This window comes from Ranitomeya imitator, chromosome 4 (assembly GCF_032444005.1).
Source record: "Ranitomeya imitator isolate aRanImi1 chromosome 4, aRanImi1.pri, whole genome shotgun sequence".
Classification (NCBI taxonomy): Eukaryota; Metazoa; Chordata; class Amphibia; order Anura; family Dendrobatidae; genus Ranitomeya; species Ranitomeya imitator.
The window spans coordinates 675,235,263-675,251,632 of record NC_091285.1 but is presented as its reverse complement, the minus strand read 5'-3'; the positions used below and the strand labels follow the sequence as shown (position 1 = coordinate 675,251,632).

The 16,370-nt window shown below is 44.3% G+C and overlaps 1 protein-coding gene across 5 annotated transcripts in view; it reads left to right on the top strand.

The window, feature by feature from the left end:
* ACHE (acetylcholinesterase (Yt blood group)) overlaps positions 1–15,800 on the top strand; it is a 43,533-nt gene extending 27,733 nt beyond the window's left edge. For 3 of the 5 annotated variants that reach the window (XM_069767329.1, XM_069767328.1, XM_069767330.1), the window contains one exon: positions 8,875–9,126. In XM_069767329.1, the coding sequence (XP_069623430.1) occupies positions 8,875–8,969 (95 nt within the window). In that variant the 3' untranslated portion in view covers positions 8,970–9,126. Of the gene's footprint in view, positions 1–8,874; positions 9,127–12,835 lie in introns of those variants that run through there. The other 2 variants (XM_069767327.1, XM_069767326.1) reach the window with 1 other exon arrangement.
* Positions 15,801–16,370: the final 570 nt, after the last annotated feature.

Here is a 16,370-nt window from a genome sequence, read left to right as displayed (position 1 = left end):
GTCTCCCGGCATGGTCTCGGCGTCCCACGCTGTTCACAGCGCTGACAGGAAGCGCTGTGGACTAGGGGTGACGTCGGGGGGCGGAGCCGGCGGTGTCTTCCGGGTCGCGGAGCTTCTGCGCATGCGCAGGAGCTCCAAGATGGCGGCGCCCACCGGTAAATGTGCGCCGATCACCCTCGGGTGTCGGCTGATCCCCTGCAGCTGCGGGGGGGGGGTGGAAAGTGGCTACAAGCGCGGCATAATTACGCTGGCCGAAGGAGGGGCTATATATCGGCTCCAGGTGCGCGATCCTTGCTCCTGGTCTCCAAACTGAAGATGGAGTCTGATCAGGATCAGCAGCCTCTGCTGCTGGATGAAGTGCCTCAGAAATCCATGGAGAAGGATCGTGAGAAAAAGAGCGATGGGTCTGGCCGCAGAAGCTCCTCCAGACAGGGGTCTGGAGCGTCAGCCAGAAAAGATCCCCCTCGTACTTCGGTATCTTCTGGGTGTGGGGCAGCCACTGGTAAGTGACCTTCGAGAAAGTTCACTTAGTGACTAGTGTCCCCTCATATGTTTTGTGCAGGGAAAGAAAAGCGTCAGTAAGGCGAAGCATAGGGAGTGTGCCATCTGCGGGGTCCCCTTGCCTGACTCACACCCTAAAAAACTATGTGACCCCTGTATCCAGCAGACGGTGAGGTCCTGGAAGGAGGGGAGGGGGTATAGCATGTAGATCTTACATTCTAGTCTACCTTACTTATCCCCTTAGGTAGCAGAAGAGTCCTCTTCTATTGCGGCCAGTCTAAAGGAAATGGTTAGAATGGAGGTCAAGCAGTCCATTAAGAACCTTTCACAGACAGGAGGCTCTAAGCAAAAAACTCAGTGGGCATCTGATTCGTCTGTGGATAAGGACAGGAGCGAGGAATCGGACGATTCAGCAGCTTCATCCTCCTCTTCGGAAGAAGACGCTGCTCGGTTTTGCCTACCCATAGAGAGGATAGACAAATTAATAAAGGCGGTCAGAGGCACAATGGGTATAACAGAACCCAAGCCTCAACTATCTAAAGAACAAATGATGTTCAGCGGGTTAGAACAGAAAAAGCGCAGAGTCTTTCCTTTAAATGAGAAAATACAGGAACTTATCAACAGGGAGTGGAGAAAACCAGAGAGAAAAGGCTCCTTACCACCTGCGCAGAAACGTCGGTACCCTTTTGATGACCCAGCAGTGGGTAGCTGGGAGAAGGCCCCAAAGCTGGATGCAGCAATTGCCAAGGTAGCAAAGCGATCCTCTCTCCCGTTTGAGGATATGGGGACACTTAAAGACCCCCTGGATAGGAAAGTGGATACCTTCCTAAAGGGAACCTGGGAGATGGCAGCCGGCTCCTTAAGACCTGCGGTGGCGTCAACCTGCACGGCAAGGTCAATGATGGTCTGGCTGGACCAGTTGGAGACCCAATTAAAACAGGGGGCCTCTAGAGATTCCATACTCTCAGCGTTACCAATAATCCAGGAGGGGGCGGCTTTTTTATCGGACGCCTCAATTGACTCCGTAAAGTTGGCAGCTAGAGCAGCAGGACTTTCTAATGCTGCAAGGAGAGCCCTATGGCTGAAATGCTGGCCGGGGGATATGCAGGCGAAAGCAAAGCTCTGCGCTATCCCTTGTAAAGGCGAGTATCTATTTGGGCCTACCCTGGATGAGCTCCTGGAGAAGGCAGGGGATGATAAGAAAAAGTTTCCCAATCTTTTCACTCCATATCGCCGTCCCTTCAACAAAAGAAGGTTCAATCGGGGAGGAAGGCGCACCTTCTCACCGGGTAGGGATCGTTCCAGATGGGATGATAAGCGAAAAAGAGGCACAGGTCTCATGTTTCGCCGTAACCCGACGGAAAACAAAAAACAAGACCAATGACTGGCAATCCCGGTGGGAGGGAGACTGTCGCATTTCTCGGCAGAGTGGTCAAAAATCACAAACAGTGTTTGGATAAAAGACACTGTTTCCCATGGTCTCAGACTTGAGTTTGTCCATACCCCACGGGACAAATTCCAGTTAACACCCTGGCGTTCATCTCCCACTGAACAATTTGCCTTAGAAGAGGAAGTGGGGACTCTTTGCTCCAAAAATGTTTTGATTGAAGTGCCGTATTCTCAGGCAGGGAAGGGGTTCTACTCTCCCCTTTTCCTAATTCAAAAACCGGATATGTCTTATAGGACCATTATAAACCTTAAGGGTCTCAATAAGTTTTTGGTAAAACATACCTTCAAAATGGAGTCCATCAATTCGACAATAAAAATGCTTTTCAACAATTGTTTTATGGTAGTAGTGGATTTGAAAGATGCCTACTATCATGTACCCATTCACGCTGATTTCCAACAATACCTAAGGGTAGCAGTACTAATGGGGGGTAGGATTCAACACTTTCAGTTCAGGGCACTTCCCTTCGGGATAACTTCTGCTCCTAGAGTGTTCACTAAAATAATCGCTGAAGTCATGGCACATTTAAGAGAATCAAATGTCCTTATAATTCCCTACTTGGATGATTTCCTCATTGTAGGGAACTCAGTAGATCACTGTCTGTCACAATGGGAGGTTACTAAAGCCAAGCTAGAACACCTGGGTTGGATCATAAACTTCGAAAAATCTAAGTTACAGCCCCTAAATATTCAAAAGTTCCTGGGTCTAATGTTGGATTCAGTGACACAACAGTGTCTCCTCCCTATAGAAAAAATAGATCTAATTCAAATGTATGCGTTAAAAACAATCAATACACCTTCCATGACACTTAGGCAAGCAATGTCTCTACTTGGGTCACTCACATCTTGCATTCCAGCAGTTAAGTGGGCTCAGTTCCACACCAGATCCCTACAGAGAGAAGTCTTGTTCCATGACAGAGCCTTGGGAGGCGCGTTAAATGGGAAAATAACGTTAGGGCCAACCACGCTAGATTCCCTTAGGTGGTGGTCAGATAAAAAGAATTTATCCACGGGGGTTCCCTGGATAGTAAATGTGTCCCGGGTGATAACCACAGATGCCAGCTCTTCAGGGTGGGGAGCCTACATGGGGGACATGGTGGTCCAGGGACAATGGGAACCCTTCACAACATTCTCATCCAACCAGAGGGAGTTGTTGGCGGTTGAATTGGCTGTTAAAAAATTCCTCATATATCTGCAGGGCCAGCACGTCAGAATTCTGTCGGACAACAGAGTTGCAGTCGCTTACATAAACCGGCAAGGGGGAACTCGTTCCGAGACATTGATGCAAATCACGGATCGATTGTTCCAGGTGGCAGAGCACAATTTTCTATCTTTGACGGCTCTCCACATCAAAGGAAAGGAAAATGTGGCAGCAGATTTCCTCAGCCGAAACGTGTTAAGACAAGGAGTGGTCTCTCAACAAAGACATTTTCAATCTGATCGTCTGCAGATGGGGTCAACCAGTGGTAGACCTGTTCGCCACCAGAAACAACAGAAAAGTAAAACTTTTTTGCTCGCTAAATCCCAGGGAGAATCCCTTGGCGGTGGACGCGTTTCTGATAAAATAGGATTTTCCACTGGCCTATGCTTTCCCACCACTGAACCTGATACCTCTAGTGGTGAGGAAAATCAGGGAAGATCGAGCGAAAGTCATCCTTATCGCCCCCTTTTGGCCCAGAAGAACCTGGTTTGCCTGGCTCAAGACAATGTCTGTATCGGTTCCCTGGGTACTACCAGAGATCCCGAACCTGCTTTCTCAGGGACCGATCTCCCATCCACAAGTGGCAGCGCTCCATTTAACGGCGTGGAGTTTGAACGGTCACTATTAGTGGAGAAAGGCTTCTCTCCAAATTTAGTCGAGACACTCCTAAAGAGTAGAAAGCAAATAACTACAAAAATCTACTCTAGAACTTGGAGGAAGTTCTTGTCTTGTTCAAGATTTGACATCCGAGACGGGGTACCAATACAACAAATTTTAGAGTTCCTACAGAGGGGTCTCGAGTTAAAACTCTCAAGAGTACAGGTCTCAGCTCTGGGTGCCCTGTTTTCATGCAATATAGCTAACAATTATTGGATAGCGAGGTTTATGAAGGCAGTTAGTAGATCTAGACCGGTATATAAGGATAGAACAGTTCCATGGGATTTAAATTTAGTTCTGTCCTCTCTAACAAAACCCCCCTTTGAACCTCTGCAAGAGGCCTCGATCAAAATGTTGACGCTTAAGACAGCCTTCCTGATTGCCATAACCTCAGCTCGCAGGATAGGGGATATACAGGCACTTTCTAGAGCTCCTCCATACACAGAAATCTTATCAGACAGAGTAGTCCTTAGACCAGACCCGGCATATCTGCCGAAGGTAGCGACACGTTTCCATAGATCACAGGAGATAGTTTTGCCATCCTTTATTCCTAATCCCTCTAATCCTAAAGAGCAGGAGCTTCATACGTTAGACGTTAGGAGATCTCTCCTTCAGTATATCTCAGCCACTGATAATTGGAAAAAAGATGGAGCACTGTTTCTTTCCTTCCAAGGTCCAAGGAAAGGATTTAGAGTGTCAAAATATTCACTAGCCAAATGGATTAGGGAAACTATCTCTCTAGCTTATACAGCAGGTGGGGGGCCAGCTCCGCAGAATCTAAAGGCACATTCCACCCGGGCCATGGCGTCATCCTGGGCAGAGAGATCTGGAGTGTCAGTGGAGCAAATATGTAAGGCGGCCACTTGGTCATCTCCTTCCACTTTCTTTAAACACTATCGGTTGGATTTGGGGTCCTCCTCTGATCTCTCCTTTGGGTTAAGGGTGCTACAGACTATAGTCCCTCCCTAAGGTAGCTTACATCTCTGTAAATCTCTCGTAGTGCTGTCATGGGAGTCCGAATAAAGCATTAAGCTACTTACTGGTAGCGGCATTTTTCGGAGGCCCATGACAGCACCCTTAGTTCCCTCCCTATTCACGTGGGGGTAGCACTTCCTATAGTGTATATAATGATAGATTTCACGAGTGGTATCTAGTTCGATACAATGGATTGTTTTGTATATAATGTATATTTGTGTACCACTAACCGCGGTAGTCCTCTCAAGCTCTGAAATACAACTGATGCATGGGGAGAGGTGCCGCCCTTTTGTATCTGTAGGTTTCCTGTTCCTGAAGGGCGGATCCTCTCTCTCGTAGTGCTGTCATGGGCCTCCGAAAAATGCCGCTACCAGTAAGTAGCTTAATGCTTTCACTAAGGCAATATCGGAGGTAATGGCTTGGCTTTGTACTTGGAACACTGTTGTTGTCCCTTATCTAAACGACTTCCTTATTGTTGGAAGGTCAGAACACTGTGCAGAGCAGCTGAGGGATGTAACTGGTCCTGGAGGAGCTAGTCTGAATGGCGAATTCCCTCTAGTCGAGACTAAAACCAGAAAAGATACAGTGCTTCCTGGGCCTGGTTTTAAACTCCGAACACCAAATCTGTCTCTTACCAGAGGACAAAATCATGAACCTGGCACTGTCTGCAATAGATCAGGCAAGGATGATCGGGAGAAAAGCAATGTCCTTGCTAGGATCCCTGACATCCTGCATCCTGACAGTAAGATGGGCCTGACTTCACCTGAGGTCATTAAGAGGACATGTAGAAGGAAAGCTACATCTTCAGCAGGAAGCAATTTCGTTTCTTGGTGGACAGACAGGGGAAACTTGTCATCAGGGGTCCAGTGGGTAAGACCCATATAGGACTATAATCACAACAGAGGCAGGCAACTCTGCTCGTGGGGGGGCACACTTGAAGAATCAAAGTTCAGAGGACCTGGTCTTCACTAGAAAGAGGCCAGGGATCAAACTTGAAAGCTGTGGGTTGTGGAAAGGGCTTTAAGAGACTTTCTTCCCTTCCTCTTGGTTCAGTGTCCAGGTAATGTCGGATAATCTAAGAACTGTGGCTTATCAACCACCAGTGGGGAACAAGGTCCCAAACCCTAATGATGGCAGCAGTCAGTCTTCTTTAGCTAGCATATTAATACCTGTCGTCCCTTACAGCACTTCACAATAGGGAGTAAAGAATACAAAAGCAGACTTCATGAGCCGGGAGAGATGGAAACATTGAGAATGGTATTTAAATTCCCAGATCTTCCAGCCAAACTCTCTGGCTGCTCCAATCATGAACTATTTGCCAGATTACACAACAGGAAAGTGAGGAACCTTTGTTCGTTTAAACCCAAGGAAAAACATTTGTGGTGGATGCTCTTCAGATTCCTTGGAAATTCGGGATTGCCTATGCATTTCCTCCATTAGCGATTATTCCAACAGTGGTGAGGAGGATCAGGCAAGGGTGTGTTGTGGGGTTTTTGTTTTTTGTTTTTTAAGCCAAGGAGACCATGGTTTTCCCTTCTAAGGTTAATGTGTGTGAGATCTATGAAACCTGCCGTAGATCGTAGATCCTGTATGCCACTCATGAAGGGCTTTCATCTAGCATAGCAGCATGAAATTTGAGAGGACTTTAGAGTCAGAAAAGTTTGTCTCCAGGGTTATTCTACACCCTGTTAAAGTAGGAACCCAATAACCTCAAATTTACAGCAGGACATGGAAGAAACTTCTGAAATTTTCAGGGCTGCCTCTAGAGATAGGGCTCCAGTGGGATCCATTCTAGAGTTCCTGCAATCAAGACTGGAGCTGGGGTTGGCAATAAACACCCTCGAGGTACAGATCTCAGCCTTGGGTGCCCTATATAACTGTATTCTAGCAGCAAATAGATGGGTGTGAATTATAAAATCCTGTGATGGGTTATAGGCCCAAAAATTCCACTGTCGTATCTAAATCTAGTACTAGAGGCGCTAACTAAAGACATGTTTTGACCCCTTACAGGATTTTTCTGGCAAGTTCCTCATGCGTAAGACCATTTTACTAGTGGCTCTGACATTGGCCTGCAGGGTTAGCAATATACAGGCCCTCTCCATATGTCCGTCAGCCACCCCCCGACCCCCCCCCCCCCCCCCACCCCCCCATACGTAAGTTTGAGGATAGGCTGGGTCAGGTCTTAGTACAATCCTTTCTTCCCAAAGTAGCTCTTAAGTTCCATAGGAGCCAACAGATTATTTTGCCCTATTTCTTTAATAGCCCTAGGAATCCAGGAGAGGAAGGAATCCAGGAGAGGAAAGATTCCATAGCTTGGATGTGAGGAGGTCTCTGGAGTGTATGTCCATGATCAGTCCCTGTTTGGAGTGTCCAGTGGAGGAAGGACTATTCCCAGTTTGTAGCCTTTCAGGGTCGTAGCAGAAAGGGGTATGGGGTATCCAAGGGTACCATTGCCATATGGATCAGGGAGGCCATTATTTTACCTTGCACTACAAGTGATGCTCTGGTTCCTGAAGGCATCAAGGCTCACTCCACGAGAGCTGTGGCAACCTCCTGGGTCATGGGTGAAGGGGAAAACACCAAGGTAACTTACCAGTACCCCCTTTTTTTTTTTTTTTTTTTTTTTTTTTAAACCATGAGAGCACACGTAGATTCCCCCTCCTCCTTTACTCACCATCATGGGTGTGCACTATAGTTTGTATGTTTTTATAATGTGGTGTTTGTGTAAATTAACCCCGAGGTCCTCTCATGCTCTGTAACCCAACTGAAGCAGGGGAGAGATCTCCCTTCCATTTCAGTAGGTTTCCTGTCCTAGCTGGGCAGATCCCTCTCAGGATTGCTGTCATGGGTTGTGAAGAAAATGGCTACCAGTAAGTAACCTTGGTGTTTTTGGTGTCATCTGACCACTTGACCTTGTCCTAGGTCTCCTATGGCTCACTCAGATGGTCATTGGTGAGCAGGGGGTCCTTGTGTGCCCTGCAGGGTCTTAATCCATGACAGTATAGTGTGATACTAACTAGAATGTTGGAGACACTGGTCCCAGCTCTCTTCAGGCCATTGACCAGGTTCTCCTGTGTAGCTCTGGCTGGTTCCTGACCTTTCTCAGAATCATCCTTACCCCACGAGGTGAGAACACATGGAGCCCAAGACCGAGTAAGATTGAGTCATCTTGTTTCTCCCATTTTCTAATAATTGTGTTGAACAGTTGTTGCCTTCTCACCAAGCTGCTTGCCTATTGTCCTGTAGCCCATCCCAGCCTCCTGCAGGTCTACAATTTTGTCCCTGGTGTCCTTTGACAGCTCTTTGGTCTTGGCCGTGGTGGAGAGGTTGGAGTGTGGACAGGTGTCTTTTATACAGGTAATGAGTTTCTTTAAGAAGTCTCCTATTCTGCACTAACCAGTCTGTGAGAGCCAGAATTCTTGCTGGTTGGTTGATGATCAATGACCTATTTCATACATAATTAATTTGCATTTTATTGTAAGAATCAGTTGTTTTTTTGTTTTTTGTTTTTTTCTGGATTTTTTTTTTTTTTTTTTTAGATTGTCTCACAGGTGAAGTGTACCTATGATAAAAATTAGACCTCTCCATTCTTTTGTAGGTGGTAAAACTTCCAAAATCGGCAGTGTACCGAATACTTCTTCTAAGCTCCAATCCCTTTAAAGACCGTGCAGAAAATAAGTTAAAATTACAGAAAATGTGTCGCTATGATAACACTACCTATCCCCATGTGCTGGCAGCCCGTTGCTTTAGGGCCCAGAGTCTCCATAGGAGCCGACATTTTAGGACCCATCTTTGAAGACCTAAAACAAGAGGTCCATGTTTTGTGGGGGACATATAATTTTTTTTTTTTTTGGGGGGTGGACAACCTTGTGCAGCAAGAGCACTGGGATGAGAAGTGTTATCATGGGGATACAAACTATTCTCATTGGGTAGTAGGGGGGATTTAATATAGATGCTGACTGCAAGAGATTTTAGAATGCTGAGAAAATTGTTGGAACAATTGCAAAAAAAAATGGCGAAGGCTGTGAATTTTTTTCTTTTTTTTTTCTTCATATTTCTGTTCTGACATCTGACTTTCTCCCTCCCTCTTATAGCGACTGGTGGGCCCTGCTCTAACTGCCTCCAGAACGGCCCCTTTGTGGTGCTGGTCACACTCTGTGCATTTCTAGTGCAGTTTAGAAAGGGCTAAATGCGAAGTCCCAACTACAATGGACTGACAGCAGCACAAGAAAAGTACCTCCAAGCAGATACATCTATCCCTGCATGCTTCTTCATCTGTTTGGTGCCTATCAAAGTTCATTTCTTTTATGCATTCAATAAATTTTACCTTCTTTTTATGCTTTTAACTATTTTGGCTTTTATATTTTTTTTCTTACCATTTCACCTTCCTAAAATGACTAAAATATGCATGGATCATCTAACTCGTTCATCAATTTGCATGCGTGTATTAACCCCTTGTACAGTACAAGCTGCTTGTGTTAGAAGTGGCGCCACCTAGTGGTCACTTGGCAATGATTTCAGGACCCCCGGTGGTCCATCCACTGCACTTGCTCCCAATGCCAGACTCCCAGACCCTGCAGATCTCCCCCTGGCTGCCATTATCACCTTTATACCTCATTTTGATTGTTAGATGCTGTGACGTCATGGATGCTCTCGCACACAGCAGCAATGGTTGTGTTAGGGATGCTGGCGTGGGCCTCTAAAAAAAAAAAAAAAAATATATATATATATTCAAGCAGACTAGTAACATTACTCAGACCCAATTATCCCCAAAAAGTGTAAGTGTGCTAAGCAGCATAGAAGCACTACAGATTCCTTGTCTCATTGCTAGCAGAGATCTAGAGGCTAAACCCTTCCTGAGATGGAACACATGTGCTGGCTCTCGCCTGCGGCGGGGTTACAAAAGAGGCGGACGACACCATGGGGATTCGCTGCTTCAGTGACACTATGCTGAGAGCTCCCCCTAGCGGTGGCCACAGACAGCCATAATCTGACTTGTCAAAACAGATTCCCCATTTTAAATCCTGCATGTTTAACAGATATATTTGAATTTTCAACGCTGTTAACCAAATTTTATTATACAGGGTGGTCCAAAAGTGGGTGTACAGTACGTGTAATAGGGTTATGAAGGGGAGATTTATCAAACATGATATAAAGTGAAACTGTCTCAGTTGCCTTTAGCAACCAATCGGATTCCACTTTTCATTCTTCAGACTCATTGGAAAATGAAAGGTAGAATCTGATTGGTTGTTAAAGGCAACTGAGTCAGTTTCACTTTACACCATGTTTGTGTAATGGGGTTATGAAGGGGAGATTTATCATTCTGTCCACCTACTTTTGGACCACCCTGTATATAAATTTTGTTTTGGTTGTGACCACTTCAAGCACTTAAAATCCCAATAGAATACATTATGTGATATACCAACACAAACTCATAAGTATTTGTGGTGTAAAGGAAATAAATGGTTAACCTACACAAGTCTTTTGTAGCCTCCAACAGGTTTTATTCCAGGATTGTCCTGTATCTGGCTGCTTACATCAACTCTTAACAAGCTTCCCTGCCCCTGCTTAAGAAAAGCCTCCCCAAAGCATGATGCTGCCACCAACATGTGGGGATGCTGGTTTCTGCTTGATGTGCGAGGTTTTTTTTTTTTTTTTTTTTTTTTTTTTTCCCTCACTCAAAACACTGCACAGCACCCTGGAAACGCCATCCATGCTGTCACACATGGTGGCAGCATCATACTGGGGGGAGGCTCTTTGTCAGCAGGGGCAGGGAAGCTGGTCAGATGGAGCTAAATATGGGACCATCCTGGAGCAAAACCTGTTAGAGGCTGCAAAAGAACCGAGACACTGGTGTAGCTTCACTTTCCAGTAGAACAACCCTAAACTTGCTGCCAGAGATATAAAACCAATGTACAACTTGAGTACTAAAGTGCATGGTTTCTGGATTTCCTTAGCGTTGGAATGATACGAGGGAAATCCTGGAAACATGCACTGTTTGGTGGCCCTTGGAGTTGTTTTGGATTGAACACGTATCTGTGTGTAAATGGCTTGGTCAATCTACACGTAAATCCCATTGAAGCTGAAAATTGATGATCAGAGGTCTCTCATCCAATCTCAGTGCAAGTGTGCAAACAAGGAGCAAAGAGTCACCCTTTTTTTAGATATGCAAAGCTAGTAGAGACAGACCATTCCTCCACCATGCCAAGCTGACTGCAGGGCGAGGTGGTCCTAAAATTTATTGTTTTGGGGGTGAATACAAATCACTTTTAGATAGCATGTACCACAAATACTCGCTGCTGTGTATTGCTAGATCACATAATTGTAGCATCTGCTTAAGCTTGTGCGAGTAATGCGGAAAAGTTCGGAGTATGAATACTTTTATCAGGGCTGTGAATGTGTACATGTCCAAAAGTTAAATGACTATTTTAAAGTGACACCGCCTCAAAAGTAGATGGAAACCTAAACAAATATTCCATATCTGAGTTATTTAATTTCTACTCAAATAATCCTCTTGCATGTCTATCTTCTTTCATCTATTTTCTTATGCTGCCATCTCATGATTTTTGTGACCTATCCCCCTAACACGACATAAAATAGTGCAATAAAAGGAGGAACACCAGAACCGTTTTATGTACATTTGTAGAAACTCCTGCCACCACTGTTGTCGTGGAACACTCTGACAGATGTATAGGTCCAGCTGACATTGTCCATTCAACATCCCTACCTATAAAGGGTAAATCAGAACTAGACCGCTCATGAATGGAATTTTATATACTCCAGTTCCTCATAAAAACCTGATTACCAGGGCAGGATGTTCTCACTCTACCCAGGTCAAGACCAACCTGACACTAATATTGAAAGCTTGGTTGCTAGCGTCTTGTGCCCCTAGCATTTAGCCTGTCAGGGGCTTTACAGTACTCACGCCGTGTCAACTCACACCTCGTTCTGTGCTATTACTCTTTTTCCTGTAGTCTTCACGTGGAGATGGGTTGCAAACACTGCTTTAGTAATGTCAGTATTGGTACCACAGTAGCAACCACGTAGAAGACAGTTTTACAGACCTTTTACTAACCGTGCACTAAGATTATCCAAAAATTATCCCTATTTAGGTAGTTGTAATCTGGCAGGCTATGCAGAAGATTCCACAGATCAGAATAAAAATGGTATAAAAACAGACTACACACCTCTCCTTAGCACTCAATGTCAAATCCTGCCAAACTGCACTACTCGTCTAGAAAGGTGTAAAAGCAGAAAGAAAGAAAAAATGCTCTCGCCCTACTTCATCAGCTCTCAATATCTTAACCCAACTCCCTGTTCTGGTCTGCTTTTCTTCATGTCATGGGGCTTGTCAGGCCTCGTCACCTTCAAAGCCTACTACCATCATGATGTTGCGAGAGGCTTTACGCATCGGGCCGTGACTTTGCGAGAACAAGTTGACACTGAAGAACTAACGGGACCTATAATGTGAAGAATGAAGGCCTGAGAATTAATACCTGACTGAAAAATAACAAGCGGCGACCTGTGCCGAGACGTCTGCGGGAGACCGGAAGATTAGCGTTGTTGCGGGATCTAGTCCATTGGTCATTTCAGCAATTTGTGGCCACGGGACGGGAGCCTTTAAAACCACCTCTCGCCTGGTGGTATTGATGACTTTTCGTTTGATTAACCAACCTGGTGAGAAAAACGTCGGGCCAGGATGGCTAATCAAAAGAAGTCGTGGAGAGTCAGGTCAAAGGTGGTTTTCGGGGCTCCATTCGATAGCCACAGGTTAGTTATATGGCTGATTAGGACCAGGTTCTGCACATTGTTCATATCAAGTATTGAGTTACTAAATGTATTACTGTATATGTAATAATTTTTTAAATTATTTGAAGTGATTTTTCTCTTCTCTAGTGACCACCTACCTTCCAAGACCTGTTTAGTGCATTCCCTTCTCTTTCAGGATTGTGGGATACGTCTTCTTGTCCTCCTTGTTACGTCTTTTTCTTATGCTGTTCTTCCCTCTCTTCCTCTTTCCCATTTCCTACGTCCCCCACCCTCCCACCTGTACAGATAACATCGATGAAGCCGAGCGCCAATGGAAGGTGGAGTTCCATCGCTGGAGCGCCTACATGATGCGATGGAAGAACCAGTTTGACCATTACAGCAAGCAGGAGCGCTGCAGCGAGCTGTGATCTCACCGACCCAACCCTGATGCTCTTCTAGCAAAAAAAAAATTAATTATTGATAACATCACTACTCTGATTCTATAACGAGTGTCCAGGGGGTGGGGTTTGTAGACACCTGTGTCATTACTGTCCCCTTGGGTGATGTCACACATAAGGACATTAACACATTACCACACACGCAAGTCACGTGATTTGTTCCCATCCTTTGTATGTACTGTACGTTTCCCAAAGTCCAATCACCCTACCCCCCATTCTGCGTGGTGGAGGGCATATCCCTGTATGACGCTGTGACCCCCTTGTCCGCATGTCCAAATGTATATAGTGTTTGATGATATAAAGATATATAAATATATAATATAAACATATTTCTAATATATATGGAGGGAGATTTATGTGTAAACTATTTATTCGTGATGCTGTGAACGTTGTTCCCTCTACCAGGGGCCTGAATTGTGGGGTACCTGGCAGAAGAGGGCAGATGTGCCCCCCATCCCATTGAAGATACTGTATTGCAATACTCACCAGTCTCATAAGCTACTTGCTTTTATACACACCTACACTAAAACGGCTGTCTGTTTTAAAGGGGAAGTTCACTTTTAATTCTGTGCCCCCCGCTGTTAAGGAGGCACCACCTTAATCCTCAGCCATAATCCTGATGATATGCTCTAGTCATACATTAGGGAATCTTCTAGCGCTTCAGTTGCTCAGCCTCATGATCTTCAGTTTAAAGTGGACTCCCCCTTGAAATCGCACCATCCTAAGTGGGTTCTTACAGAAAGCCATAGGTCCCTTTAGATCTGCTGCAAGCCATACGTCATTTATGCTCTAACACAACCTTTTATGCACTTAGTCCTTCATCGGTGATCTAACAAAGATTTAGGATCCTTGGTTCTCTGGCTTTGAGGGTACTACAAGTCCCAGCATTATTGTATGTGCGTTACCACTATGTTATACGTAAATTACATTTTTATTTTGTTACTGTCTATATTTTTATGATTACACAAAATCTATATAAATGAGTCGGGGGGGGGGGCCCTTTTAAAATGACGGTGTTGGCCGGTGAATGTACATCCATAACATCCAATCAGATCTCAGCATTCATGTGATCCTATGTAACAATCGTGACGTTTTACCAAATTTAAAGGGGAATTCCATGTAAATTTATAGAACGCTATTAGATGGCATAGGGGGTCTACAGTGAATGAGAGTTCTCCCAGCCTCTTTGACATTGCTCCGTTACTTCCATTACTCAAATTACACCTACATTGTTGGAGAACGAGGACTCTGAAGACTGCTGTCTGTTCGAGCTGTATAAAGATATGTGGTTGCGTCCAACCTCTCTCAATTCTCTTGCCAGAAGTCTCCTTCCCACCTTACCATAGCACACAACTTTTCCCATCCGTTAGGCTGACTCACATTGAGGTGTCTTATTAGTTGTGGGCATATTTTTTTTAAGTTCTTTCAGTTTTCTTATATAAATTATCATATAGACTCGAAGGCACGTGCGAGAGGTTTCTCTTCTGGCTGGTTTCTTTTGGGGACATCAAGTCCAGTGGTGCCAGACCGCTCCCCACTCACCATCTTTTGATTTTGTCTACAGATTCTTCCAGGGGTTCTTCTGGACGGCACCCTCCTGGGCTTCTTCTCCTCTTGGGCTTCTTCTGGGCTTCTCCTGGCCAGCTCTCCAATAGTTATAGAAAGGAAACACCTTCCCCTGTAGACTGGAGACCATGTAGATGATTTTTTCGTGGTGGTTTTTCGAGAAACGCAGTAGAGCAGATTCTGGAGGGTTGATAAGATGGGCAACGTGATAGTGGTTTACAGAAGTCTCGGCATAAGAGGTTAGATTCGGCGTGTGGCCCCGAGTGCAAGGAACCAAGAAAAATTGCAGAACAAAAGGGGGTAACATTGCAGTATAGAGCCAAAACAATATTTACAAGCAACACTTGGCCAAGTCCTTCAAGTCTTTTTCTTATGACGATTAATCCCTATTTGCTGAACATGACTGGTCCTTGAACCTATTCCGATAATGTTTTTTTTTCCGAATCCCCTATTATATCCCACATTACCACGGAAATTATATTATGGAATATACTACTCTCTTTTTTAGAAGATATTGAACGCAAAAAGCCATTAAACCTTAAGTAATTTAAGTTTTTCAAGATTTTAATTTAAAGTTAGATATGTAAGGTGACCTAATAGGGACAATGGATATTTATAGCTGGATTTCCCCTTTAAATCCTGAATTTACACACAATCATGACTGTTATATTGACTGTTAGATCCTAATTTTGCCCAGATATGCAAATATAACCAAATCAGCAAATAATAAACTAGTAAAAGCCCGATTGGCTGCTGATTGTTTGCTCTGCTGAAACAAAAGAAGATCTGGTTGTGATGTTTTTGGGAATTTCCTGTACTGTTCCATGTGAATTTATGACCGTCAGTAATGATATATTTATAAGATGTGCAGTATTAAATTATATTAAATATTATAAAGATATATACATAGATTCTAGATCTATATTTAACTACACTTGAAATCACTTCTACAACAGTTCCAAATACTGGTCAAGTTCTTGAAGACGAGCGCCACCAAAGCCCTTCTAACTTGGGTCCTCCAAGATCAGGTTCAGAGATCTACTGCTTGAGACTATAGTCTCGAGAAAGAAAAGGGAAAAAGTGTAATACTGATGGTGATCTGGGAACGAACAGTTATTGGCCAACCTGAATGCTATGGTTACAAACAGGGAGATGAGACCTTCCTTTTTAAATGTGTGCTGATGAGGAAAAGATCTTGTATGTGCATCGTTCAATAAAGAACATGAAATATTCTGAGTTTTGTAAAATGTGTCTTGTTTAATTTTTTGGGTTTGGCATTCTCCTCCCCTTTACTCAATTCCTGATGAGTATCCAGCTATCTTACTACTCTCCTCATAATAGTATCACACGTTTATTCCTCTCCATATCCTTTGGTCTCCTGTAGTTGACTCATAACTTTCATCCTCTACTCTTTTCCTATCTCCATATGCCTCTTACGCTTTCATTTTTTTTTTAATAACTTTCCTCCTCTACATGTTCTTCCTACACTCTCATTTTATTTGTTACGTTCTTCCTCTTAATTTTCTTCTGCAAATTGTTTTATAACTTATTTATTTTAACCTTCCTCTCTTGTTCTTCTAGTTCTCTCATGATTTTCTTCTGTCCGTGTTCTTCTTACTCCTCCAGCTTGTTACTTCACTCTGGTCAATGTTCTTCTTACTCCTCCTCTTGTCTCATAGATCTCTTCTTCTCAACTTCCCTCTCATCTCACCCTTCCAGTTGTCCTTTTACTTTCCTCGGTCACAACTTCTTCTTTTTGTCCTCTATAAGTTTTCTGGGTGCCTCTGATATTCACCTTCCTGTCCTGGTTACAATTT